The 26487-nt window shown below is 48.4% G+C and overlaps 1 protein-coding gene across 2 annotated transcripts in view; it reads left to right on the top strand.

Moving 5' to 3' along the window:
• The window catches only part of SARDH (sarcosine dehydrogenase), a 73164-nt gene that overhangs the window by 34587 nt on the left and 12090 nt on the right, over positions 1–26487 (top strand). For both annotated transcript variants that reach the window (XM_083375289.1, XM_083375288.1), the window contains 9 exons: positions 707–811; positions 3654–3783; positions 15544–15630; positions 16565–16655; positions 17453–17594; positions 18891–18974; positions 19711–19824; positions 20912–21050; positions 22071–22184. In XM_083375289.1, the coding sequence (XP_083231415.1) occupies positions 707–811; positions 3654–3783; positions 15544–15630; positions 16565–16655; positions 17453–17594; positions 18891–18974; positions 19711–19824; positions 20912–21050; positions 22071–22184 (1006 nt within the window). The remainder of the gene's footprint in view (positions 1–706; positions 812–3653; positions 3784–15543; positions 15631–16564; positions 16656–17452; positions 17595–18890; positions 18975–19710; positions 19825–20911; positions 21051–22070; positions 22185–26487) is intronic.

The following is a 26487-nucleotide window of genomic DNA, read 5'->3' as shown; positions in this document are numbered from 1 at the left end:
CTGAGGTTGCATTGCCAAGGCAGGACTCACTTGGGCTGCTGTTTAAACTCACCAGTCCTAATTTGGGAGCTGCGCATTCCTTGGAGATCTTGCCCAGTGCTGAAAAAAGGGGGACCCAGAAAGGTTCTCAGCTGAAGCTCAGGAGTGAATGCCAACCTGGAGGCTCTGGAGGGCTCTGTAGCGCCTTTCCCTGCCTGGCCCTTCAGGGTTGCCCTGTAGCTCCCAGACTGCCCAGGTGGAAGGGACAGGATCCTGGCAGCCACCCTGAGGAGAGAGGGGCTCTCTCGGTGGTCCCAGAGGAGGGGATCCTCTTGGCCTTAGGATCAGCTGGTCTTCAGCAGGGGATCCTTTGGAAGGCAGCAGCAGCAGCAGCATTGGTGCGTGAAGAGAGAGGCCCAGGACCCTTTGCCCTTCTTTCCCAGCCATTCCGGAGGGGAGGACAGAGAGGAAGGAGCCCCAGCGTGCTCCTCCCTCAGTGGAAGCCACAGGATGGGAGACTGTAGGCAAAACTCCAAAGGGATCCTCTGCGTGGCCTGAGATTAGTGGGTCTCTCGGTCTGCAGCCGGCAAGGGGCCCGCCCTTCACCTCCTTGGCTCTCTTGGTGTGAGGTGGGACCGGAGGCAGCCGAGAGAGCTCCCCTCCCAGTGAAAATGCTGACCCGGAGCCTTTTTGAGGCTGAGCACTGATTTTCTTTGGGTATTTTTAGAACATGCCGAATGTTCGAGACCACGATGCCTCTGTTTATTTGCGTCTCCAAGGTGATGCCCTTTCTGTGGGTGGCTATGAGTCAAACCCCGTCTTCTGTGAGGAGGTGAGTTGTGTTTGTAAGGAATCACAAGGAGGAAGTGCTAATGATGCAGAAGCTGGGTGGGGGTCTGTGTTGCTGGGGCTGGGTGCTAAGCCAGGTGTTCAGGAGGAGATTTTGAGGCACGTAAAAAAAATCACATCCGCAAAGACATTCCAGATTTACCCCTTGGTTTCGAAAGCTTCGCTCCCTGGCAAGCATAGGAGAGGATGCTGGGGAAAGGGAGGGTCTCACTGGGCAGTTGCTGTGTGCAGCCCTCGGCCCTCTTTGCCTCTCACGTTGGCTTTTTATTTATTAATTTGCAGTATATACAATTACAACAGCGACAGCACTTAGATTTATATACTGCTTCATAGTGCTTTACAGCCTTCTCTAAGCGGTTTACAGAGCATATTGACCCCAACAATCTGGGTCCCCATTTTACCGACCTCAGAAGGATGGAAGGCTGAGTCAACCTTTAATTCTAACAATGTTAGAATTAAAATTTCAAAATTATACTCTTTTAGAGGGAGGCAAAAATAATTAAGCCCTGTTAAAAATCAAAAGGCAAAGGGAGGGCTTTCAGGGGGCTAACAAGCCCCAAGGCCACCTGCTCGTCTGCCCACACCAAGCAAGGCCGCAGAGCCAGGCTGTCACCCCTTTCCTGAAGACTAGCAGAGGGGGTGGTCCAGCTCACCTCCGGGGGGGGGGGATATTCCACAAGATGGAGATAATGGCAGAGAAGGCTCTCTCCCTGGACCTCCTTAACATCCCTTCCCTGCCTGACCACGTGGAATGGGCCGATGTAGTGGGAGGAAGCCGGTTCCATGGTAGAGCTTTATAGGTAATAACCAGCACCTGGAATTGGACCCTCAAACAGACCGGCACCCAGTGCAGCTCATACAAGAGGTGCTACATGTGCCTTCTTTAGATGCCAAAAATTGCTCTCCTGCCCCCCTTTTTTACCAGCTGAAACTTCTGGATACTTTTTAAGGGAAGCCCCATGTTGAGCATGTTGCAGTAGTCCAAATGGGAGAAGGCCAGAGCAGAAGTGACCGGACAGGCCTTTTTATCCAGGAAAGGGGGTAACTGGCACACAAGGCAGATGCTTTGCTCCTCTACTTCCTCCTCTTCCCCCAAAGGTTTGGAAGAGCTCAGGTTGGGGAACATGGGATGGATTGGACCTGGGGACAGAGAGCCACATTTCTAGTAGCCAGTGTCCCGTCTATCGTGCGTATCAGGGTGGCTCCCTGTGTGTTCCTGTTATATGCCAGATAGAATATGGGTTGCACAACAACCCACCTTTGCTTGCAGGCCTGGCCCACCTTTCCTGCCCCCCTTCCTCGAGGTGAAGAGCAGTCTTGGCCCCCGGCCTGCCATTCGGTGGGAATCAAGTGCTGTGACGTGGCACTGATTTGCAGAAGATGCAGGATGGCCAGATGGCTTCTTGCATGAATATTAATGGTGAACGGTTGATTTAATCACAGATTAGCAGGCCATTGCTTTATCTGACTGATCAGAGAGGCCAGGTTTAAGCAGGGAAGCAGAGGCTCAAGCGTCCTTTCCTTTCCTGAAGCTCCGGGCTGATGCCTGAGGGCAAAGGCTCCCTTTGAGGGCAAACTCTTCAGGCAGCTGACCAGGGCAAAGGCAAAGCAAATGAGGGCAGCTGCATTTGTTGCTCTCTGTGCAGAGCCTTTTCCCAATCCAGGAAACGCACCTCGATTCCAAGGTTCTTGGTCTCCAATGAGTCTGGGAGAATGGTGGACATTCAGGATACTAGGAAGAGCTGACCTGGGGCCACACTTGGAATACTATTGCGTCCAGGTCTGGTGACCATGATGCTGAGAGCCTGGAGAGCCTGCAGAGAAGAGCAACGAGGATGATTAAGGGGCTGGAGGCTAAATCGGATGATGAATAGTTGAGGGAACTAGGCATGTCTAGCATATTGAAGAGAAGGATTGGGGGGGCATGATAACTGTCTTCCAATATTGAGGGGATGAGGAGGCTGACTTGTTCTCCAAAGCCCCTGAGGGCAGGGCAAGAAATAATGGTGGAAGCTTGTTAAAGAGAGATCCAACCTAGAAGGAAGGAAAAAATTTCTGACATTGAGACCAATTATTAAATGGAACAGGGACGTGGTGGCTGAGCTTGGGTTAGGACGCTGAGCTTGTCGATCAGAAGGTTGGCAGTTTGGCGGGTTGAATCCTGAGTGTCGTGTAACAGAGTGAGTGCCTGTTACTCGTCCCAGCTTCTGCCAACCTAGCAGTTCGAAAGCACATAAAAATGCAAGTAGAAAAATAGGGATCACTACGGTGGGAAGGTAACAGCGTTCCGTGCGCCTTTGGCGTCTAGTCATGCCGGCCACATGACCACGGAGACGTCCTTGGACAAACGCTGGCTCTTCGGCTTTGAAATGGAGATGAGCACCGGCCCCTAGAGTTGGAAATGACTAGCACGCATGTGTGGGGGAACCTTTACCTTTTTTATTAAATGGAAAAGCTTGTCTCACTGAGTTGTGGGCACTCCATCACTGGAGGTTTTTAGAAGAGACTGGACAGTCACTTGTCTGAGATGGTATAGGTTCTCCTGCTTGAGCGGGGGGCTGGACTAGAAGACCTCCAAGGTCCCTTCCAGCCCTGTGACTTATTCCACCAGCAAAGTTCCTGGTGGATAGAGGTGATCTCAATAATGGTGCTGAGTTCAGGCAGCAAGAAAGAAACAGTTTGGAGGAGAACGTGTGGCTCAAAAGCCAGGAGCAGGGGGAGAATCTGATCTGTTATTTGCCACCATGTCTATGGTGTCAGTCGTCTGATGGCTGACATTTTGTAATCAGTGCCTAATGTCTGCAATGCGTATTTTGCTTTTCCAGAGGTTGGACAATTTTGCTTTTGGTCTCTTCAATCTGGACTGGGATGTATTTACACAGCATATTGATGGTGCTATCAACCGAGTCCCAGTCCTGGAGAAAACTGGAATTAAATCAACTGTCTGTGGACCAGGTAAGGACCCCCAGACATCTCCTTCAACGTGATTTTTTAAATCTTCACAGTCACATTTATGGGTGGTGGCTTTGGTAAACACTGGTGGGTTATTTTGTAATTCTTCACCACTGTCACAAAGTTATGGAATTAAGCTGCACAGAAGGTTGGGTACTTCATCTTTCGGCTTGAGTAGCCCCCCCCCCCCTTTTTTTAGGAAACCATCTACTTGCTGATGTTGCTGGGAGACTTTTCAGTTCTTTTTTATATAAAGATATTTTATTAATTTTTTATAGTTGCAAATCTTTAGTGCTTAATAAACAACATGTTGACTGGGTTCACATATTCAACATTAATAGTAATACAACTTCCATTTCTATACTCTATTTCATTTTTTAGCCATTTATAAAAATTATCCCATGTTTGAAAATATTCTGTATCGTCTTTCGCTTTCATATTCAATGTAAGCCTGTCCATTTCCACACAATCCAAAATTTTCCTAATTATATCTTCTTCTGATGGTGTTTTTTCATTTTAAAATACTGTGCAAATGTAATTCTCACTGCTGTTAATACATGTGATACTAAAGATATACATTTTTATCATAGTTCTCTGTAATTATACCTAGAAGAAATAGTTCTGGCTTAAAATCTACATGTTTTCTTAATATTTTCTGTAACCACATGTGTATTTTTGACCAAATTTTTTTTGCTTTAGGACATGTCCACCAAAGGTGATAGTACATGCATGGCTTTTTCCTACATTTAAAACAATTACTAGACATGTTTTTAAACATTTTTGCTAATCTTGCAGGTGGTAAATGCCATCTATAAAACATTTTATATACTTTTTCTTTATAAGTAGCTGCCCTTGTTATTTTATAGTTTCTTTTCCACAAATTTTGCCATTTTTCTAATTCTACATTGTGCCCAAATATTTTTGCCCAAGTTCATCTTGTTCATTTATTTATTTTATTCAGATTTATCCATCTTCAGATTTAACAAAAAAATTTCATCTGATGACAATAGTATCTGGTCAAACACTTTGATTTTTATAAAAAACATACGTTTTAGCATCTTTTTTGTATCTCATTTGCATTTGTAGGTGTGGCCACCATGATAGCTCAATGTCCTGTTCTTCTAGTCCTTGTTTGTAATTTCCCGTCAGTATTCAAAATGTCTGTATGTCACAAGTTTCTAATAGTTGATTAAATTTGGGTGCTCAAACGCTTCCATTGTCAAGATCCACCCTGGTATTTTCATATACATTTTCATTTTTATCCTTTCCCATGTCAGAAGTAAGGCATTTTTATATAGTGATTTTGAAAGTATTTATGGATTTTGTTCTTCCCATACCATAGAAAAGCATGCCATCCAAGTTGTAGGTCATGTCTCTTTAGATATGCGTAGTAGTCTTTTGTGTCTAAGGGTTATCCACTCTTTTAACCATGTTAACACAGCTGCTTGATAGTATAGAAGCCAGTCTGGTAGCCCAAATCCTCCATTTTCTTTCGCTTCTTGTAGTAATTTCAATTTTTATTCTGGCTTTTTTCGCTTGCCAGATAAATTTCAAAATCAATGCATTTAGCTCATAAATTCCCCCCCCCCTGTAATTTATAGGTATTGTTTGGAATAGGAAAAGTAGTTTTGGTAGAATATTCACCGTTGCTATTCTTCCCAAGTTTGATAATTGTTAATTTTTCCATCTTTCCAAATTTGATTTTATTTATTTTAGTAGTTTAAAATAGTTAAGTATATCCCCAGATATTTAACTTTCTTAACTATCTGGAGATCTGTTTTTTCTGACAGTTGATTTTTTGGTAATGTTTTTAACTATCCCTTTTTTAACTATCTCTGTTTATTTTCAATCCTGCTACTTCTCCAAATTCTTCAATCTTTGTCAATAATTTAGGGCTTGTCTCCAAGGGATCTTCTAATGTAAATACCAAATCATCAGCGAATGCTTGTAATTTATACTTTTCATCTTTTATCTCCATATCTTTAATTTCTGGGTCCTGTCTGACATTTCTATTCAGCACTTTTAGAATTAAAATAAATAATAATGGAGATAGTGGACATCCTTGTCTTGTGCCTTTTTTAATATTACAATTCTCTGTAAAATCTCCATTTACAATTATTTTAGCCATTTGTCTAATGGTAAATTGTTTTAATTACATTTATAAAGTTTTCTCCAAAGTCCATATAGCTTAATTGTACCATAAATTGCCAGCTGACATTATCAAAAGCTTTCTGCGCATCTAAAAAGAGGATTTTAGAGGATTACCTGTAACTTACATGGCAAAAAAGAACAAGGGAAAAAAAGAAGAAATGAAGCTAAAGGAAGAATTGACGAAATTAGAATTAGAACTACAAAGAGACACTTAAAAAACAAATGGAGATAATAAAACACAAATTAAATTTAATAGACATTGAATAAATGGCCCAACAAATTAAAAGAGCAAAACAAAACTTTTTTGAAAATGCTAATAAGCCAGGTAGATGATTGGCCTCTAAACTGAAAAAAGAAAGAGACAAAAAACAGATAAATAAATTGCAAGATGTGAAAGGCAATCTTCAATACCAAGATGATATGATAAAAAAATAATTTAAGAATTTTATGAAATACTTTATGATAAAAAAGAAATTACCTAGGGAAAAACAAGACAATATAGAGTATAGAAAATGCTAATCTATGAAAGATTTCACAGAATTTTAAAAACATGTTAAATGAGAAAATAACAATGATGGAGCTAACAGAAGCTATAAAAAGACAAAAAAATGACACCTGGCATTTGTTTTGGGACTAGGAAAGAAGCCCACACTGCCATAAAGTAGCACTGGAGAGGCAGAGGCCCAATGCCTTGACTTCAGGAAGGAAGGGCGGGGCATAGGAGAGACAAGGATGAGCCCATTCATGGGAAGCCCCCTCCTCCCCCCGCAGCTCTGCCTTTGCAGTGCTTGCATTTTCTGTGGAGCAACTGGCGATGTCTGCATCAAGCCACTGAGTTTTATTATTTATTTATTTTATTTTAATTCCATTTATATCCCGCAGGAACCCCCCTTGTGCTGGTAGAACAAGTAGCTATTCTAGGATTAAGAAATGTCCCCCTAAGGGATAGCCTTCTGGGAAATGTAGTTTTTAGTTACTTGGTCACATCTGTGTTTTGGATTGGCCACTAGGAGGGACTTCCATTTGGGGATACCTGGGTTTCCTGCATACATGTAGGGCTGCATGTCTTGTAATGAATTCCAGCCACAAAGCCACGGGGCTTTTCCGCTCCATCTAACATGGGAGAATTAACCTCTTTTTTCCTGTGTGATGGGATAGATTATGAAATGTATTTCAGAAGAATCTCTGCAATAACTGTGAGTTAATGTTTAGAATGCCTGATGAATTAAATAATCTCTATAAATCCATCTGTGGAGTTTATCTGTCTGAATCATAGCAAAAGCAGCTGTGTAAGTCAGAACAATAAAAAGTGGCTATACTTTCCCAGTAAAAAGAGGGATAAATCACCTTCCCAGAGAAAAAAATCGCCTTTCCAACTGAAAACAAGTAATTATGCTCAAAGTAAAGAGAGCTAATTGCCTTCCCAGCGAAAAGAGATTGTATCTTTGCACAAAGTGAAAGAATTCTGCTTGCCTTGACTAAGAGATTACCCCAGACTCTTGTTTATTTGCATGACAGCTAGCCAGACCACTCTGCATGTAAAAAACCCGAGAGAAATTCCAGAAATGGAGAGTCAGCCTGGCAATCCTCATCAGAGGGGAAACGGCAGCAGCCATTGTTTCTAAGTGTAGACTAGGTGCAGTGCCCTCTGGTGGCTAATCTGCAAACAACAGGCTTGTATTTATGCTACCAGCATACAGCGCACCCTGGTGTTCAAAGAGTGAATTTTACTGAAGTCTTTATCTGCATACAGCACACCCTGGTGGTCAAAGACTGAATTTTAGTGAAGTCTTTAATGCAAACAGCGCACCCTGGTGGTCAATGAGTAAAATTTACTGAAGTCCTTTAAAATGTCCAGGAAATCCTCTAACTCTCCCCTAATGGCAGAGCCCTCTAATGTGCCAGAAGAGCTGGTCCATCTAACTAACCTCAACTTGTGTGCAGAACCTGATGTCCAAAATTTAGAAAAGGCAGAAACATCTCAGAAACCTTATGACTGAGGCATCAAAGAAAGCCTACTGAAACCATGCGCTTGAGCCTGATGGAGAATTGAGATACGGTAGGTTCCATCAATGTCATGAAAAATCCTGGGAGAAGTTGCAGAAACTCTGCGAAGTGTCCAAAGATGAGCCTTTCCCCAAGCGCATTCGCTCATTGGAAGAGGATATGGAGGAGGATATGGACATACAATGGACAGATTGGGAACACTGCCTCATAGACATCCAGTCGCAGCTAGGAGATGCAACACTCAAAGAGGAAATACGATACCTCAAGCTGATAAACAAGGAGCATCAGAAGTTCCTTCAAAGTAGTAAATACCTCCCCCACGCCGATCTTCAGGCGAAGGGCATACCAATCGAGAGGGCCGAGTCCGAGGTGACCCATCATTCACATGTGCCATCCCAGCGGTCACATGTAGCTTCCTCTCACTCCTCTAAGAAAGCCTCGTCCTTTCATCCCAAGTCACAATGGTCTGAGGCGTGTACCAGCGTGTCACAGCAATCTTCTGTCTCAGCTCCTCCCATACTTCAAAGCATCTGCTCATCATAGCCATTTGTCCTGAGTCTCAAGGGCAGAGAGCTTTGCCACTCAAGCTGCAAAAGCATGAATTGATGCTGCGGCAGCCAAAGCAGCTCTACGTGTGGCAAAAGCAGAGCAACTATAAAAGGAAGAAATGGCCAAACTGGAGGCCAAAGCAGCTCTATGTGTGGCCAAACAAAGGGAAGAAATGGCCAAAGCTCAGGCCAGCCTTGAGTTTTTACAGCGCAAACGTGAGGCAGCAGAGATAGCAGCAAGAGCTGAAGCTTTACAGGCACAATCTGGAAGGGCCAGAAAGTGTAAGCTGATACAGCACAAGAATACCATTTGCGACGAAGGGTTGCAGCCAGCCGAAGAGCTCGGATATATGATAGTATGGCTTGGACCAGGATCTGCAGAAGTAGTACAGAACATTTACTCATCCCAACTAGGTAACCCAGACACTTCCCTTCAACGAGCCTGGGATAGGCTCGATCAGCAGTATGGCGCACCTACATTGATGGAGTCTTCGTTCTTGGATTGTACCTACAAATTCCCTGACATCAGTATCAGTGAACTTTGCAAGCTGTGGGAATTTTCTGATGACCTTACACAGCTGCAGACAGCAAAAGAAGATACCACCTTGCCAGGACCTATCTGTCTCGACCAGTTCAGGATGCAAAAGCCTATCATTCAGAAACTACCACAGCAGTTAAAAGATCCGCTGTGGGGTTAGTCTTGGCAGAGGCTTCTCTCCAGCACTCAGCTTCCTCTTGGTCGCTGCCTTGTGTCGACATTCCTTGCACGGTCCCCACGGTAGAGGTGGGTGCCTTTCCAGGTTGACCACTATTGCAGATTCTGCTTAATGTAAGGACCTGCCCCAGCTTTCCCTCTCAGGAAAGTACAACTCTTGGTGCCATGTGGTTAAACAAAAGAACTTTTACTGAGAAACAGTGGTTGCAGTAAAGTTGAGTGGAATCTGACATTGTAGTGCAAAGTACCATGCTATTCTTCCCACTTTGAGACCCAACCCCCCTGACCAGTCCACTGGCTGCCAATGCAATGCTGCAATGTTGTTTTGAGAACACTGAAGCACAGAATAGATAACAGTTCATCTTTGGGGCACAGCGACCTTGGAGTCAGGCTGGAACCAGCTGGGAGGGAGTCCGTTCTGTCTCCGAAGATGACCCCTCTCCTTAATTCTCAGGCAGCTACAGCATTACAGCAAAAACGAAAGTATGCAAAGAATGCGTCCCCAAAGCGTCCTTCTCCCCCCTCCACCAGAATGGCAGGGCACCTGAAAAAGTGTACCTCACATGCTGCCATCCCAAAAGAGAGGGATTAAACCTGCAAAAAAACAGGGGAGAAAAGAAAGCGAATTATAACAATCTAACAAAATGAAATTCAATTGTGAAAAAAGTAAGGTTCTACATTTAGGCAGGAAAAATCAAATGCACAGGTATAGTATAGGTGGTACCTTGCTCAATAGTAGCAACTGTGAGAGAGATCTCGGAGTCCTAGTGGACAATCACTTAAATATGAGCCAGCAGTGTGCTGCAGCTGCCAAAAAAGCCAACACAGTGCTAGGCTGCATTAACAGAATCAAGATCGCGTGAAGTACTAATACCACTTGGTAAGGCCACACCTGGAATACTGCATCCAGTTTTGGTCACCACGATGTAAAAAAGATGTCGGGACTCTAGAAAGAGTACAAAGAAGAGCAACAAAGATGATTAGGGGACTGGAGGCTAAAATATATAAGGGAATGGTTGCTGGAATTGGGTATGTGTAGTTTAATGAAGAGAATGGTGAGGGGTGACATGATAGCAGTGTTCCAATATCTCAGGGGCTACCACAAAGAAGAGGGAGTCAAGCTATTCTCCAAAGCACCTGAAAGGACAAGAAGCAACGGATGGAAACTAGTCAAGGAGAGAAGCAACCTAGAACTAAGGAGAAACTTCCTGACAGTCAGAACAATTAACCTTTGGAACAACCTGCCTCCAGAAGTTGTGAATGCTCCAACACTGGAAGTTTTTAAGAAGAGACTGGCCAGCCACTTGTCTGAAATGGTATAGGGTTTCCTGCCTGAGCAGTGGGTTGGACTAGATGACCTCCAAGGTCCCTTCCAACTTATTATTATTATTATTATCAGGGCTTTTTTTCTCATAGAATGCTCAGAACGGAGTTCCGGCACCTTTTTTGGATGGAACCTTGTAGGGTAGGCAAAGCGGGTTGTATGACATGTGCGAGTTCCGGCACCTTTTTCTTTTACAAAAAAGCACTGATTATTATTATTAAAATGTTTCACTAATCTAGGCCTCTCATATTTAACTACTGGTGGGCATGTGTGGGGAAAATTGGCTTTTTCCAGACTCTCTGGGAAGAAGGACCAGAGATCAGGACTCTGGGATTTTGGAGGATTAATGAGCAGTCTTAGGAGGGCAAAGGGCCTGGCAACCTGGGCCCTTCAGGATGAAAGGTCTGGACTACTTTGAGCATTTGGGGCAAAACTGCTGCCCAATCTAATCCTGTCCCAGTTCACACTTGTCTTAACTATCATCCGTCTTTCAGGAAAGCTATCTAAGGGCATGAAAAGGCAGGAGAAATCTCTTAACAGCGGCAGTAGGTCCAAGCAGGCACATAGACTGCAATTATTTCCCCTGCTCCATCTTCACGTTTAGGTTTCTTGCTGGAGACTGAGTTGGTGTGGCCACCTGACTGGGACCAGGACTTGTGGGTGTTGGGTTGTTAATTACATTACTGTAGGCAGGAATTTCAGATGCATTCAGTACAGGCTTTCCTGCTGTTACACTCTTACCTGCTAGGTAGCTTATATAAAGAAACTGAAACTTTCTTGTACATGACAACTGCAGAGAGATTATTGCAACAAAGGTGGAAAGATTTGGCACTGCCCACAATGGAGGGATGGTGAGGATGCAACTTGCTGAGATGGCTACGTTGACTTTTTTGATTAGAGAAAATAGCAGAAAAGAGACGGCATCATTCTACATATCTTGGGCCATTCAGCAGCTGCAATCTCAGTCGTCCAGACCACTCATTTTCACACCAACCTGCTTGTAGGAATAGCCCCCTCCATTCAATTTCTCCTGAAACTGACAAAGGGCGAGTCTTCCCTGGGTTTCTGCCTCGCATGGAAGAATTCTTATAGCAGTAGCTGAACTTAAACACTGTCACCAAAGGAACCATCAATTCTCTCTTCTTAATGAATTCCTCAAGACTGGTGGCCACTATCCAGATGTGAACTTCCCTTCTGACCCTCTCCATCAGGGGCTCTTGGTCCAGCCCATCAGGGATGGTGAGCGCCTGGAAGTGTGTGGATGAACAGGGCCTCCTGGATCGGTTTCCACAGCCAGTCTCTTCTGGACTTATCCAGGGTGGTGATACCCAAACTTGCAGAGTGGCACAAAATCCGGGCCTTAGGCCACCAATCTCCATCATTCTGGTTCCCTCCCAGGTCCAGGCCCCCTTACTCGGCCTCACTGCAGCTGGGGATTCAGGACAAGGCTGCCCAGCCCTGGAGGACAGCAGCCAGCCAGCCGAGGGGAGAGGAGCCACCGTCAACTGAAGAGAGGCGAGCTTTGCAGGAGCAGAACAGCAGCCACAGATGGAGGAGAGTTTGGCTGTATTGGGGGGCAGAATTCAGGGAAGGGCTGCATGTCTGGCATGGCTCTAATGCTGGCAAAGGTGGAAGGACAGAGATGAGGAGGATGGCCTGCATGCAAAGGGAGGTGAACTGTTGGAAGACAGGAGAGGCCAGGCTGAGGACAAACTGTCACGGAGGAAATCTGCGTGGTTGCTAAGAGCTGACAGGATGGCGTGTTCCGATCACCTCCAGCCTCCCCTCCTCTTCATCAGGGTTTGGCTGACTTGCTGGCTGACTTGCCTTGAAGCCCAAAACCATTGCCTCTCCTTGGCCTGCCCCCCACTTTCTGCCTTCTGCCAGGGTGGGCTTATGTCTCAGAGCCTGGTAGTGTTTGCAGCAAGGGGTGGCTTATCTGGGCTTGGGTGCCTGGACAGATTGTGGCAGATGGTCACTGTCGGTAGTTGTGACCATATCCTTGACGGTCCTGAGTACTTGGGCACTGTCCTACTTAGACTAAGCAGGTGGTGAAGCTGCTGGTGATGCACCTTGTGCCCCACACCTGGGAAACCTGCACGTGGATTCTCTCACCCCTCAGCTCCAGTGGAAAGATCTGGTCCACTGGTCCTTCTGCTCTTGCCTTGCAGGGCCCTTGTGGTCCCATTCCATCAGGCCGATGCTTCCTCATGGCCTCCGATGCCCATTTAGAGATTGGGGCCTTCTGCATGGCAGTTGTGTATCCAGCTTTGCTGAGCACTCCCTGATCCTGACTCCCATCACAAGAGCCAAGGCAGCTTTTGCCCAATCATCCCTGCTAAGCTTAGCCTGCCATTTTCATCCAGCACTACTGGGTGGATCATCACTGCCCAAGAGGATGGTCCTGTTCTGTCCCAGCCTACGTACATCTTTGTTACTTCACAAAGAGAAACCCCTCTTTTAACAAGTAGACTGGAAAACCAACCCCTTTTATTTGAGTTACAGACCTGATAATTGTCCCAAAAGCAAAATGGAGCACGTCAAACAGGAAATAGTTCACAGCCAAAGCAAACAAAACACAAGCCCTTGAAACTGGACTCCTTTGCAAACGGTTGCCTTCAGCAATCAGTACCGCCTACACCTTCCCTTTTTATTATGCAGCCCCAAGACATGGCTTCTCAATGCCTTCTCCTCCTCCCCTGAAGCCACCCCATTGCCTCCCTCTGTCCTGCTCTTGTAACCTGTCAGCGTTTGTGAGCATCTATGTCTTCCAGCTGTGCATCCTCAAAGTCTGACTCAGCTTCCCAGCACATCTGACTCTCATCCTGAGCACGAGTGGAGGGGCCAGGTTCTTCATCAGATTGTAAGTCTGGGGGCTCATCAGAACCTTCTTCTGACTCTGATGGCTCCCCAGGCCCTCCTCCTCCTCCTCTGATTTCCTGGACTCAGCTGCCGGGATCACAGACCGGCATGGAATCACAACAGGTCCTGCACTCCTTGGTCACCTGATGTCAGGACCCACCCCAATCCACATCTTAGGAAAGAAGAACTCTTGGAGACAGGATTGTCCAAACAGGAACTTTTACTAAAACATGGTTGACAGTGGATAATCTAGACAGGATCTGGAAACTGTCGCAGATTGATACTTTTAAAGTGTCCCCGAGTAAAAACCCCTCCCCTCAGTCCATTTGGTCAGTCCCAGATCAATTGTTTCATGTGTCAAAACCCTTCGTGGGAAAAGGAATCTTCTATGTATTTACAACATTTGCTTCCTCCCCTTCAAATTCCAATCGGAGATACAAACCAGAATCCCCCCTCTTTCTTTGTTCTCAGTTCAAAGGTTCTTTCCTTGGTCTTTGATGATGGCCCCCAGGCAGGCTGAATAAACAACCTTGGGTCTAATGGATAGGGATGGCCAATTAACATCTTCTCTTCCCCTCCTTGGGAATGGCAGAATCCAGTAACGGGGTGAGATTTAGGTTTGCACAGATAGGGAGTTAGGAATGGAATATAAATGGATTCTGACACCTGATGGGGATGAGGCCATTCTCTGGTCAATGGTATTCCTGGGGAGGGACTCCCCCCCCAAGCTGTTCTAGAAGGTTCTGAAGGGAGGTATGAAATCCACACGTGAAGACCTTTCCCAGATATTCTCTGGAGGGGTGCAGGGGTCTCCAACCCCCAGTCCATGGCATGCCAGCAACCGGTCTGTACAAACAAGCAAAGCCCCATCCGTGAGATGCAAGCAGCACACAAAACAACACACTCTCCGGTCCATGGAAAAGCCTTTCTCTACGGAGTCAGTCCCTGATGCCCCAAAATTCGGGGGTCTCTGTTCTAGTGCATCAGGCACCAAGTGGCAGCCAGGAGCTTCCTGCCCTTCCTTTCCCTGGCAAAGCGGAGGAGAAGCAAAACATGGCTGGAAGTTGCTAAAGAACAGGGGGGAATCAGCCAGGGAGATGGGGGCTGAAGACAGAAGAGGGTGACCTTCCTCTCTGCCCCCTGGGCCCTGGGGAGAGGGTCGAGGCGGGGTTGTTTTCCCATGGTGGAAAGTGGTCCCCAACGGGAGGGAGGAAGGAAGGTCTGGGAAGGCTGCCCCCCTATCCGGGTTCATGCGCCGTCTCCCCATTGCCTGCTTCTTCCAAATGCTGCTTTTTGTAACCTGACAGCTGCCCTTCCAGGCGTCAGCAAGAAGGAAGAAAGTCTTCTGAGCTGAACTGAGCTGAGTTTCTGAAGTCAAAGTAGTTAGAATATTTATAGCTCACCTTTTCTCATAGTTCAATCCCCAAATTAATAGACTTTACCAGCAGAAACTGAATCAGCTTTTTTAAGCCTCTTACCTTCCTCTATTAGTCATAATGAAAGAAATACTAAGCTGAAGAAAAATGCAAAACGGTACTTTCTTGGAATGTGTGGGTTACGTAAGGAAAAGATGACTGTTTTGGAGACAGTTTTTAAAAATATGAACAACTCCATAAAGTATTTTCAGCTCAATTAGGGGAGGTTTTGCCAAGGATTCTTAAGGAGAATTTTTTGAGCTCTAAAAAAATAAGACTTGACCTAAGGAAGAGGCAGAGACAAGACATTTGGGATGGATGAAGTTCCTTTATCTGCAGCCCCTGGGCCAGCAGTGGGGTTTGCCAGTGGGCTGGTGCTTCTCTCTCTCCCTCCCTCCCTCCCTCCCTCCCTCCCTCCCTCCCTCCTCTCTCTCTCTCTCTCTCTCTCTCTCTCTCTCTCTCATAAACACACACACACACACATACACACACACCTTCCCCAGCCCCTTACTATTTCCTATTCTCTACTTCCTTTGTGCACTGGTCTCTGGTGTTCCAAGCCTGATCTTTCCACAGAGAAATCCATGTTTTCTTTCCCAGGAATTAGAGAACTCTGCAGTTTTGACGTGGGTCTGACTCTTGGTGTGCATACCCTATCTAAAGTTGCAGCATTAGTGCACAGGATTAAAGCTGGAATTGCTGCACTGCATTTAATCCTCTCTTGCTTTCTCCCTGCCCCAGAATCCTTCACTGCAGACCACAAGCCTCTCCTAGGAGAAGCGCCAGAAGTCCGTGGATTTTTCCTGGGATGTGGCTTTAACAGTGCCGGTAAGGAGCAATCCGCCTTGGCTCCTAAAGTAACCTTTGCAGCCTTCCCAGGCAGGATGGTTGGGGAAATGCGCGCCTGCCTGGCTCCTGGTGTGGAAAGCGCTCAGCCCAAGTCCGTAGGAAGAGGGTGCTGGCCAGTGGTTGCCCTTGGGCCAAGCCGTGGGCCCAGGACACTGTTGCAGAAAGAGAGCAGGGAGGTGGGGGAGGCAATGTTTCAGAGGCTCCCCAAAAGCACCCCCACCGCTTTGATCCCGGGGAGAGCTGTTCAGTCCTAGTGAGTTGCTTGGGGGCTGTTTTTGGAGAGGAGGTGGAGGAGTCTTTTGCTGGTGGTTTTCACATCCCAGAAGAGCATGGAAGAGCACCATAAATATGGCAGCAGAGAAACACCCTATTTAAATAAATGCACTTGGTATAGATTCAAGATTTAGTGAGAGGAGCCCCGTTGGTCACCCCACCCCTCTCCACTGCCTGGTGGGTGACCCAGGGCTGCTCCTGATGCAAAACCCTCACTCAGCCCAGCACCCTCAGCCTGCCAGAGGACTTGGGAGACCAAAGGCCAGGCTGCTCCTACCAATCATTGCTTCCTACCCCACAGTGGGTGAAGCCCTTATTTGAGCTTCTGGTTTAATTTTATCTCCTGCAGTTTCTAGTTCTTGAGAACACCATGTAGCCTTGAGTGAAAAGCTGCCACCTTTTAAAGGTCACATTTAAATAAATTTGCCAGCTGGAAGGGCCATTCTGAGCTAATAAGTGAGTGAGACCCTGCAAGATTTGTCAAAAAATAGCTTTCTTCCATGTGTAGGAAAGCAGAAATCCGGTTGTCTATGGCTCCCAAGTTGTCCAGCAAAAGAAGCAGCCCAGAATTGGTAGAGGATACATTTTATAAAGGAGCATCTTTGTACGCCCTCTGATTTCTGCCCCCCCCTTTCCACAGGAATGATGCTTGGAGGAGGCTGTGGGAAGGAACTGGCCCACTGGATTGTCCACGGACATCCAGAGAAAGACATGTTCAGCTATGACATTAGGTGAGCAGCAGCTTCTCGCTGTTGTCCTGCCAAGCAGACCCTAATCCAGTGGAGCATGGGATAAATGCTCTTGCTGCAGAGTGTGTTTGTGTGTGTTCCTTTCAGTTTGTGTGCAGCCCCCTCCCAGCCCTGCCCCAGCAGTGCGTGGGAGAAAGCACCGTTCCTGCCCTTAATTAGGCCAGTTGCAGGGGGGGGAGCTGAGATGGGCATTCTGCATGTGTCCAGTTGTGGAAATCACAGAGTGCCGCCCTGAGGGGTTCAGTGCCTGTAATCTGACCTTCTGAACACGGGTCTGCTGGTCTTCTGGGAGATTAGTTGGCAGGACAATCCCCAAGTGGGTCCTGCTCTGTTTCTTCTTGGAGATGCAGAAAAAGCCAAAGTTCACCAAGAGGGTGGTGGGAGCTGAGCATCTGGTTTTCCAAGTGCAACCAGATTTCACAGAGCTGCTTAGCCTCTCCGAAGCCGTTTCCAGTGCTGGGGAGAAACGAGAGATGGGGATCCTGGCCTAGTGGGGTCTTCCTTGTTTCCAGTTCCTTTTGCTGTGGTAGCAGCTGTTAGTTCTTCCAGCTCAGCAGGGGCAGATAATAGACAGATTCCAGACCTCTGGCCCCTGATAACCCCCCACCCTCCACAGGGGTCCTGCTGCCAGAGGGTCCCCTGTCATGGATCTGTGGATGTTATTCTTGGTCCCAAGGTATCCGCCAGCCCCCGGGGGTCTTGTCCAGCTGCTTCCCCTAGAGATGCAGGTTGTCCCATGCCTCCCACCCCATGGTGATGAGGTCCACCTCACTTTTCAGGAGGTTTCACCGCTTCCTCTCGGGGAACAGCCGCTGGATTCGAGAGCGGAGCCATGAGTCCTACGCCAAGAACTACTCCATCGTGTTCCCGTATGATGAGCCTCTGGCCGGGCGTAACTTGAGGAAGGACCCTCTGCATGAGGTGAGGGCAGAGCTGCTGGGTGCATTGCAGACCCTTTGCCCCCCCCCCCACGTGCCTCAGGCAAAGATGCAGTGGCCAGTTGGCTTAATATCACTGCTAGCCACCAAACCCTGAGGCACTCTTTCCATGCTTGACGGGCAGCCCAGGCTCTTAGGCCCCTTCCCCCCACCGGCCCTGGTGTTTAATCTGGATTAATTGAGGCCAAGTAGCATTGGGGGGAAGGCTCAGTTTCTGCGATGCCACAGCAAAATGTGGGGCAGCAAAAGAATGCAGAGCTCTTCTGGATAAGATTAGCTGAGCCACAGCAAGGAAGACTCCCCCCCCCAATAAGCATTTCTACCCCTCCCAATAGAATGGTCCTTCCCTTGCCCCACCCTTTGACAGCTGCTCCTGGCTTTTTGCAAAAGGGGGAAGCTGGCGCTACCCCAGGTGCCCCCACAGGACTTGGCATTTGGATCCCCCTCCATGATGCCCCCTGCATCCCAAGTTTATTTTCTTTACCCCAAAACAACCTGTTCCTGCCCCTTCGCTTCTCTTGCACATCCCTCAAGGCACAAGCTTTGCAGAAAATGTCCAAAGTTCGGTCTCCCTTGTCTATGGCTCAGTTCTGGGCAGAAGACTTGGACATTTCTGCCTCTGCTAGCCTCGGAGGGCCAAGCAGAGGGAGCCATTTTGGTTCTGTCGGGGAGACACTGTGTAGCCTCATCTTTCCCAGCCAGGTGCCTGGCCCGCTGTACCTGGTGCATCTCTAGATGCAGCCCTTGGGTTTCCCAGGGAAGAGAGCGGCAAAGAGACGGGGGACAGTAAGGGGTTGGCATGGAGAGACCCACATGGCCCACTGCCTGGCCCTCCTCGTGTAGCCTGACTTACGTGGGCAATTGAGGCCTGGGAGTGCTCTGTGTGGGTAGCCTTGGGTGCGAGAGGCAGCCTGGCGGTTTCTTCACAGAGATCCTCCCTGCAGAGTGGGGTATCCAGTGGCCAAGACCAAGGATCACCCCCCACAAGGGCTGGAGGGATGGGGGAGCAAAGCCACCCCAATTCCTAGAGAATCCTCCTTCAGAGAAGAAGTCCCTGGCTCTGTCTGGGCCAGATCGCCAACCAGCTGCAAGAAAAGTGTGGGACGCAGCAGAGGATTTTGCCCAGGGTCGATCGATGGTAGAGGCTTGTCCAATAAGAGGCTTCAGGCATGAATTTTCATCCAGGAGGACTTTTTCCAGCTTTTCTTGGAGGAAAAGTGTGGGTGCTTCCCAAGGTGCTCACTGCTTTTCTTCCTGCTCACCATGTCTGTGCCCACAGGAGCTGCTGCTTCAGGGCTGCGTCTTCCAGGAGCGACACGGGTGGGAGAGGCCAGGCTGGTTCAACCCGCTGGGCCAAGCACCGGTAAGCCTCGGGCGAGACTCTTCCAAGGCTGGGCAGGGAACCTGCTTTCCCATCAGAGTCATTCAAGGCCTTCAGAAGCCTCCGTTCAAGTCTCCCCCTGAATGGCCCAAGGATGGAGAAGGTGGTTCTGTTTTGGCCAAGCGGTGGGGAGGCGGCCGCAGCAGCGATGCAGCAACCAGGCATGGCCTAGTCTGCTCCCACCCTTCTGGGTCACCCAGCCAGGCAGCTGTTCTCTTCTGTACTGGACTTTGTTGTACCGTTTCGAATAAACCAGCCCAGCAATTGGCAGCCCTGCTTCCCAAGCACCTGGGGTGCCATATATACCTGTCTGTTCCAGAGGAAGAAAGGGCCGTGTCTGCTCCAATCGAGATGACATTCTTTCATCACAGCCAGTGAGGGCACCTTAGCCAACCTCTGTACACCCGAGCTGAGCCAGAACTTAGATGGGAGACCACACGGAAATCCCAGGATTGCAGGCTAGAAGGGAAGCCATGCGGTCAGGCTAAATCCCACCCAGGACATCCACTCTAAGTGCACTCAGCATGTACTCCTCCCTCCCTCCCTCCCTCCCTCCCTCCACGGCTCGGTCAGGCCGAGCCCCCCCGCTGGATTCCCCTGCAACCCCAGCCGCAGCACAACATCCGGCTTTCAGCTCTGAGTCCCTGCCCCACAGGGCGTCTCTGCAGGCGTCTCTGCAGACCCTCGTCTGAGGCCTGCTGTTCCTGTACCAATCCAGGTGCTGGACTACAACTATTATGGAGCTTACGGCCACCCGCCCCGTGAGGAGGATGCCTACCGCCAGCTGCTCTCCCAGGAGTACACCTTTGACTTCCCTCCTCATCATAGCAGTGTGAGTAGAAAGAGGCCGAAGAGCTCAGGGCAGCTCAGGGTCAGGGCTAGGGATTCACCTGGTGGGCAAGGCAGCCCCTCCGCGGCCTTCCCCTTCCCAGGAGGGCAGTCGGGGTCCCGGTCGACCGCTGCGTGTCTGCCAAATAGAGGCTCCTCTCCGGGCCCTGCAGGCCCTCTCCCCTTGCCTGGCAGTTTTCATGCTTGGGCTGGACGTGGCTTCCTTTTTTTGGGGGGGGGAATTTTTTATTAGTTTTTATAGGGTTAAAAAGGAAGTTAGGGAAATGGGGATTTGGGATAGGGTAGAGGAAAGGTTAAGGGTTAGGGTTGGGTTTCCCCCAATAACATTCAATATTTGGCAAACAGCATGTTGTCTGGGTAAATATATATAAATAAAGATAATGAGGCTAACAATAACACAGATATCATAAATTATCAAAAACAATACTAAATTTTCAATGTAGTCAAATAAATTCAAAATTGCATCTCACATTCCTTTCTCTCTAACTCGTTTATCTAGCCATTAATAAAATTTATTCGAAGTTCTGTAATAAACTAAAATGCTCTTTCTCTTTAATCTCTAAAGTTAATCTATCCATTTCCCCACAATCCAATATTTTCTTAATTAATACTTCTTCAGTCGGTGACTTTTCATTTTTCCAATATTGGGCATGCATAATTCTCGCTGCTGTCAATACATGTAACATTAAGTATCCGCCTGGAGGAACGTTGTCCATAGGGGTGGGTCGGACACGACTTCGCATCTAACAACAACTCCTCCTTATCATAGTTAGGGCCTGTCATTTCTAAGAGGAACAATTCTGGTTTAAATTCTATTTGTTTTTTAATCATCTTCTCTAACCATAAATGTATCTTAAGCCAAAACCTTTTTGCTTTAGGACATGCCGGGCATGGCTTCCTGTGGAGGGGGTTAACGGGAGCAGTTCTGCCAAATGTGGGCTCAGGGAGGGGTGCAGAGCAGAGACGTCTTGGGCGAGATTGCCAGAGGATATCAGAGTTTTGAATGGAAGCAGAAGTGGGGGGATCTTTGTTTGGCCCCTCACCCACCCTGGCCGTGTCTGCATTTTTAGATCAGGAAGGAATGCCTGAGCTGCCGAAATGCTCTCGCTCTCTTTGATATGTCTTACTTTGGCAAATTCTACCTGGTGGGTCCTGATGCCCGGAAGGCAGCCGACTGGCTCTTCACCGCTGATGTTCACAAGTCCCCAGGTAGGCCCTCTTCCTCCCTGGGCCCCGAAACCAATGCCTTGGGCTGGGTCTACCGTGGTAGAGGCTCCTTGTTCCTGTCCTGTAAAGCCTTCTTGGGGCCACCCTCACCTCTCCATGCAGGAGGCCAGCCCCCATCCACCCCACCCCACCCCGGCTACTCTGTAGGAGTCCAGCGCAAGTCTCCCCGACACCTCTCTGCATCCTTTGGCCTCGACCTGAGCTCAGATGCCAGGGGATGCCAGCAAGTCCCTTGAGCTGCCCGGTTTTGAAGAGGCCCTGAACGCAGACCAAGGATTGTCTGGGCCAGCTGGGTCGGCCTGCCCAGTTCTGGAGGTGCAGTTTGGCCTCTAAGCCAGTGCTGCTCCTTCAGTCCACCAAGCCTCTGCAAAATCTTTTACAGTAGGAAGAAGCTTTGGTACTCTCCGGTGGACTTGAACCTGGCCCTTTTTGGTCCCAGGGTGACACCTTTGCCGTGACACACCTGGGCCTCACCCTCTTGGGTTGCAGCTTTTCACTAGGGGCACCTTCACAGGTGTTTCCAGCAGGTTGGCACAATTTTGAAAGAGGGCCAGGCCCTGCTGAACAGACAAAAGGGTTTGGCGTGTGAAGGGGGGTCCTTGACTTCAGGAGAGGATGGTTTTTCACAGCCTGGCCCCTCCTTGGTGGGGTGAGGATGGGATGACCCCAGAGGCTGGTGCCACAGACCTGAGAAGGCAGCCTGCGTGCCTCTGGGGGCACGTAACTGTACCCCTGTTGGGGCCCTTGGCAAGGGAGGACAGATTTCATGGACCTTGAGATTGCCATTGGTTGCTGCTGGTTGGAAGAGGGGGCAGGACTGTAATCCTGGCAAGAGTGACTTAAATGCTGGGAATCTGGTGACACCAGTGTCACGGAACGGGCATTGGGAGGTTGCAGCCTGATGGGGTGTAAGTGCAGAAGGGCTGAGGATCCGGGCTGGTTTTTTCCTCTCCTCTCCATCCATCCCTGAGGCTTGATAGCGGCCTGATTCTCTTTCCCCAGGAGCCACTGTTTACACGTGCATGCTGAACAAAGACGGAGGGGTGGAAAGTGATTTGACAGTCAGTCCGATCGACCCGGGACCACGAGACTCAGCCCTGGCACCTGCCTTTGAAGGTGATGGACCCTCCCCATTTCTGTTGAACTGGTTTATTTCCTGGGCCAACAGAATTTATAGAATGGACAGGGAGATGCCTTGGTTGTGATCAGAAGCTGGATTTCCTCCTCTGATGAAGTTTCTGGGGTGGGCGTTGACCTCAGGTCGCTTTCTGCCATGTGGGCTTGGCATCTTGGGGTCAGAATCCTTGCTGGTCTGGTAGCGATTTCATTTATCTTCCCACAGTCAGACCCCCCCCGACCAGATGCTCCCATCCATACAGACACTTGGAATAAGAGAAACACGGTGGCTCAGTGGGTTAGGACGCTGAGCTTGTCGATCAGAAGGTTGGCAGTTTGGCAGGTCGAATCCCGAGTGCCGCGTAACAGAGTGAGCGCCTGTTACTCGTCCCAGCTTCTGCCAACCTAGCAGTTCGAAAGCACGTAAAAATGCAAGTAGACAAATAGGGACCACTACGGTGGGAAGGTAACAGCGTTCCGTGCGCCTTTGGCGTCTAGTCATGCCGGCCACGTGACCACGGAGACGTCCTCGGACAAGCGCTGGCTCTTTGTCTTTGAAACGGAGATGAGCACCGGCCCCTAGAGTCGGAAACGACTAGCACGCGTGTGCGGGGGAACCTTTACCTTTACCTTTTAGTAGCAGGAAAGGAAAAAATAGTTAAGAGAAGCCACAAAATTACCGTCCCGCTTCAGCTGGGCAAAAGGGCGTTCTGCTATTTTGAGGGATCAACTTGTTGTGGACCTTTGAAGCTGCTAAAAATGCTTTCTGATGCGCTGGGCTTATGATAGAGCAGGCATGTCAAACTCGCGACATCACGTGATGTTGTGTGACGTATTGCGACTTTCCCCCATTGCCGGCAATGGGGAGGGCGCGGTTTCCTCGTGATGCATCTGGCAGTTTGGCATGCCTGTGACAGAGCGTGGAGATGTGGAAGGGAGCAGTGAGCCCTGGCTGGAAAAGCAGCGGAGTCGCCTGGTGGGCAAGCCTGCTGCTGCTCGATGCGAGTCGAAAGATTCCAGAGAGGCTCTCTCAAGATCCGGTCACAGTTTCTGTTGCACTGTAAAGCGCTTTCCCAGGCTCCTAGAGACCCCTGACCTTGCAGGGCTGACAGCCCCCAATTTGAGGGAAAGTTCTCCCTGAGCCTCGGAGGAGAGAATTGGAGGCTGCTGTCCTGGGGCAGGTGGACAAGGGAGATTGCAGGTCGGAAGAAGAAGGAATGTCCTCTTGTCCTTTTCCCCAGACCCCCCCCCCCCCAGTCTGCCCTGTCCCTTGACAGAGACTTCTAGCCGTTTTCTTCCTTCGTCAGCTTCTGGCTGTTCTGCTGCTAGCAAGTTCTGCAAGGTTTGAACCAGGGAACCTGACAATCTTGACAATCTCTGCCTGAGATTGATGGGTCTAAAAAAGAGAGCTGAGCCAGATCCTGCCAAGCCATTATTTTGGGTGCGGGAGCTGCCAGCCCAGAGAGGCTTCCACTTGACAGGCAATTAGAACAGCATCTATGATTTCGGCTCCTGGAGCCACCTGAGTTTTATTAGTGCCAATTAGCAGGTGAAGCACAAGAGAAAATATGCTTGCTGAGTTCCCTCCTCCCAGCATTTCTGGTGGGGGGCAGGTGAGAAGCAGCATTTGGGCCATCAACTGATGCTGGGATCCGAGGAAGAGGAGGAGAGGGCAGGCCCCAAGCTGCCTTCAGGGCACCGGTCTGTGTTTCCCACTTGTGTCCGTGCTGAGAGAGCTCCTCCAGGGAGGGAGGGAGGGGCCTCATTCTTGGGCTCCTCTCCCCATAACATCTGGTCTCCACTTCTGATTTTGTGGGCAATATGTATGATTGGAAAATAAGGGGCTGGCAGCTACTTATTTTTTTTTCAATTAAATTGATATAGTCACCAGAGACAACTCTGGGTGGTGAACAAGAATCAGTAACATCAGTGGGTAGAAACAGTGTAAAAACTTTCTGAACAAATATCACAAAAGCAAAAATGCAAACCATAGGAGAGGGAGGATAGAAATGGCCCCTCAACAAGGTCACCTGGCCTGACGACATAGCCAGAACATGATGGATACCTAGTCTGATTTTGGAGGAAAGAATGTTCCACGCAGCGAGCAGGGACCCTCAAGTGAAGGCATGATGGCTGATGGCATCTGCGGCAGACCCACTCTGCCCGATCCAGCAGGTGGGCTAATGGGACCAGGCAGAGGCAGTGAAAAGCTGTAAAGGTCAAACCAGCGCCTTAAATTGCACCGGAAGCAAGCCAGCAACCAATGCAGCTTGTGGGGCAAGGTGTAACATGCACTGCTCTAGGAGTGCATATAACTGCTTGCACCACTGTATTCTGAACCAGCTAAAGTTTTGACACAGATGGCCTCTTTGACCCCACTTTCAAACTAGCGGTCTCCTCTGTCCAAAATGAGGACTTTGCTGTCTTCAAAAGAGTGGCCTTGGTCTTTTAAATGCAGATGGACTGCTGAATGTTATCCTGATGGGTTTGCATGTGACCCTGAGGACACAGATAAACCTCCAGGTGGCCTCAACAACTCTCTAAAAGAATGCAAAAGACCAACTGGCTGCAAGGAATATAAATCCTTTTATTCCCCACCATCCAGTCAGAGCTGAAGAAGCTTCTTGGATGAAAAGTGAAACGTCTTCAAAGAAAAACAAAGTCCAGTTGCCTCTTGAAAAAGCACCTTTGGCACACCAGATGAAAACTGCAGAGGCCTACCTAGCCATGACTGCCCCTGCACCTCCAGCATGAGTCTAACCCCCCCCCCATATTGCAACCCCATCCAGCACCAAAGATGGCAAGGTCCTGGAATGGGTGGGCCCCAACAGGTCAAAGCCACTCAGCTGAAGCTTGATGTTCTCCACCCAGACCCTCACAGCCTCCAGACCCCAGGATGCCCACAGCGTCACTTAATTCAGTGGGGCAGAGACAATGGTGGATGAGCTCCGCCAGAAACCTTATGAAGATGCTAAAAAGGAGGCAAGAAAACCCCGAAGCCTGAGGTTGGGACTTCTCTTCCCCTAGATGCCCAGCGGTGCAGGATAAGTTGGAAGAAGGTGAATCATCATAATTGGAAGCGACCTTGGAGGTCTTCTGGTCCAATCCCCTTCTCAAGTAGGAGACCCCATATCATTTCAGAAAAATGGTTGTCCAGTCTCTCTTTGAAAGCCTCCAGTGATGGAGTAACCAGAACTTCTGAAGGGAAGTCATTCCACTGATGTTCTCACTGTTAGGAAGTTTCTCCTTAGCTGGTTAGTTTCCATCTGTTGCTTCTTGCCTTGTCTTCTGATGCTTTGGAAAATAAATTGGCCCCCTCTTCTTTGTGCTATCTCCTCAAATACTGGAAGACTGCTATCATGTCCCCCCCTACTACTCCTTTTCTCTAGGCTAGATGTACCCAATTCCTGCAACCGATCTTCGCATATTAGGGGCCTCCAGCCCCTTAATCATCTTTGTTATTCTCTGCACTCTTTCCAGAGTCTCTTTTTTATATTGTGACCAAAACTGGACACAGTATTCCAAGTGTGCTCTTACCAAGGCCTTATGAAGTAGTACTAACACTTCACATAATCTTGATTCCATCCCTCTGTAAATGCAGCCTAGGACTGCATTGGCCTTTTTGGCAGCTGCAGCCCACTGCTGGATCATATTTAAGTGGTGATCCTCTAGGAGTCTTAGATCCCTCTTGCAATTACTGCTATTAAGCCAGATTCCACCTATTCCATACCTGTGCATTTGGGTTTTTCTTTCCTAAGTGTAAAACCTTACTTTTCTCACCACTGAATTTCACTTTGTTAGATATGGCGCAGCGTTCAAATCTGTCAAGATCCTTCTATATCTTGAGTCCGTCTTCAAAGGTGTTGGCTATTTCCCCCAGCTTAGTGTCTGCAAATTTGATGAGTTCTCCTTCTATCCCCTCATCTAAATCGTTTATGAAGATATTGAAGCATACTGGGCCTAAGACAGAACCCTGAGGTACCCTCCATGGAAATGGAAATGGAAATTGAGTGTGGTTGGTCAGCCAGTTACAAATCCAATGGTTAGTTGAGGTCAATCATTTCTGGCAGTGACAAGAAAATGGCAGGTGGAAGGTCAGCAGGTTGCCATTAGGGGACTGGAGGCTAAAATATATAGGGAATGGCTGCTGGAATTGGGTATGTCTAGTTTAATGAAGAGAAGGGCAAGGGGTGATAGCAGCCTTCCAGTATCTCAGGGGCTGCCCCAAAGAAGAGGGAGTCAAGCTATTCTCCAAAGCATCTGAAGGAAGGCAAGAAGCAACGGATGGAAACTAACCAAAGAG

The sequence above is a fragment of the Vipera ursinii genome (genome assembly GCF_947247035.1).
Source record: "Vipera ursinii genome assembly, chromosome: 16".
Lineage (NCBI taxonomy): Eukaryota > Metazoa > Chordata > Lepidosauria > Squamata > Viperidae > Vipera > Vipera ursinii.
This window is presented reverse-complemented; position numbering and strand designations above follow the sequence as displayed.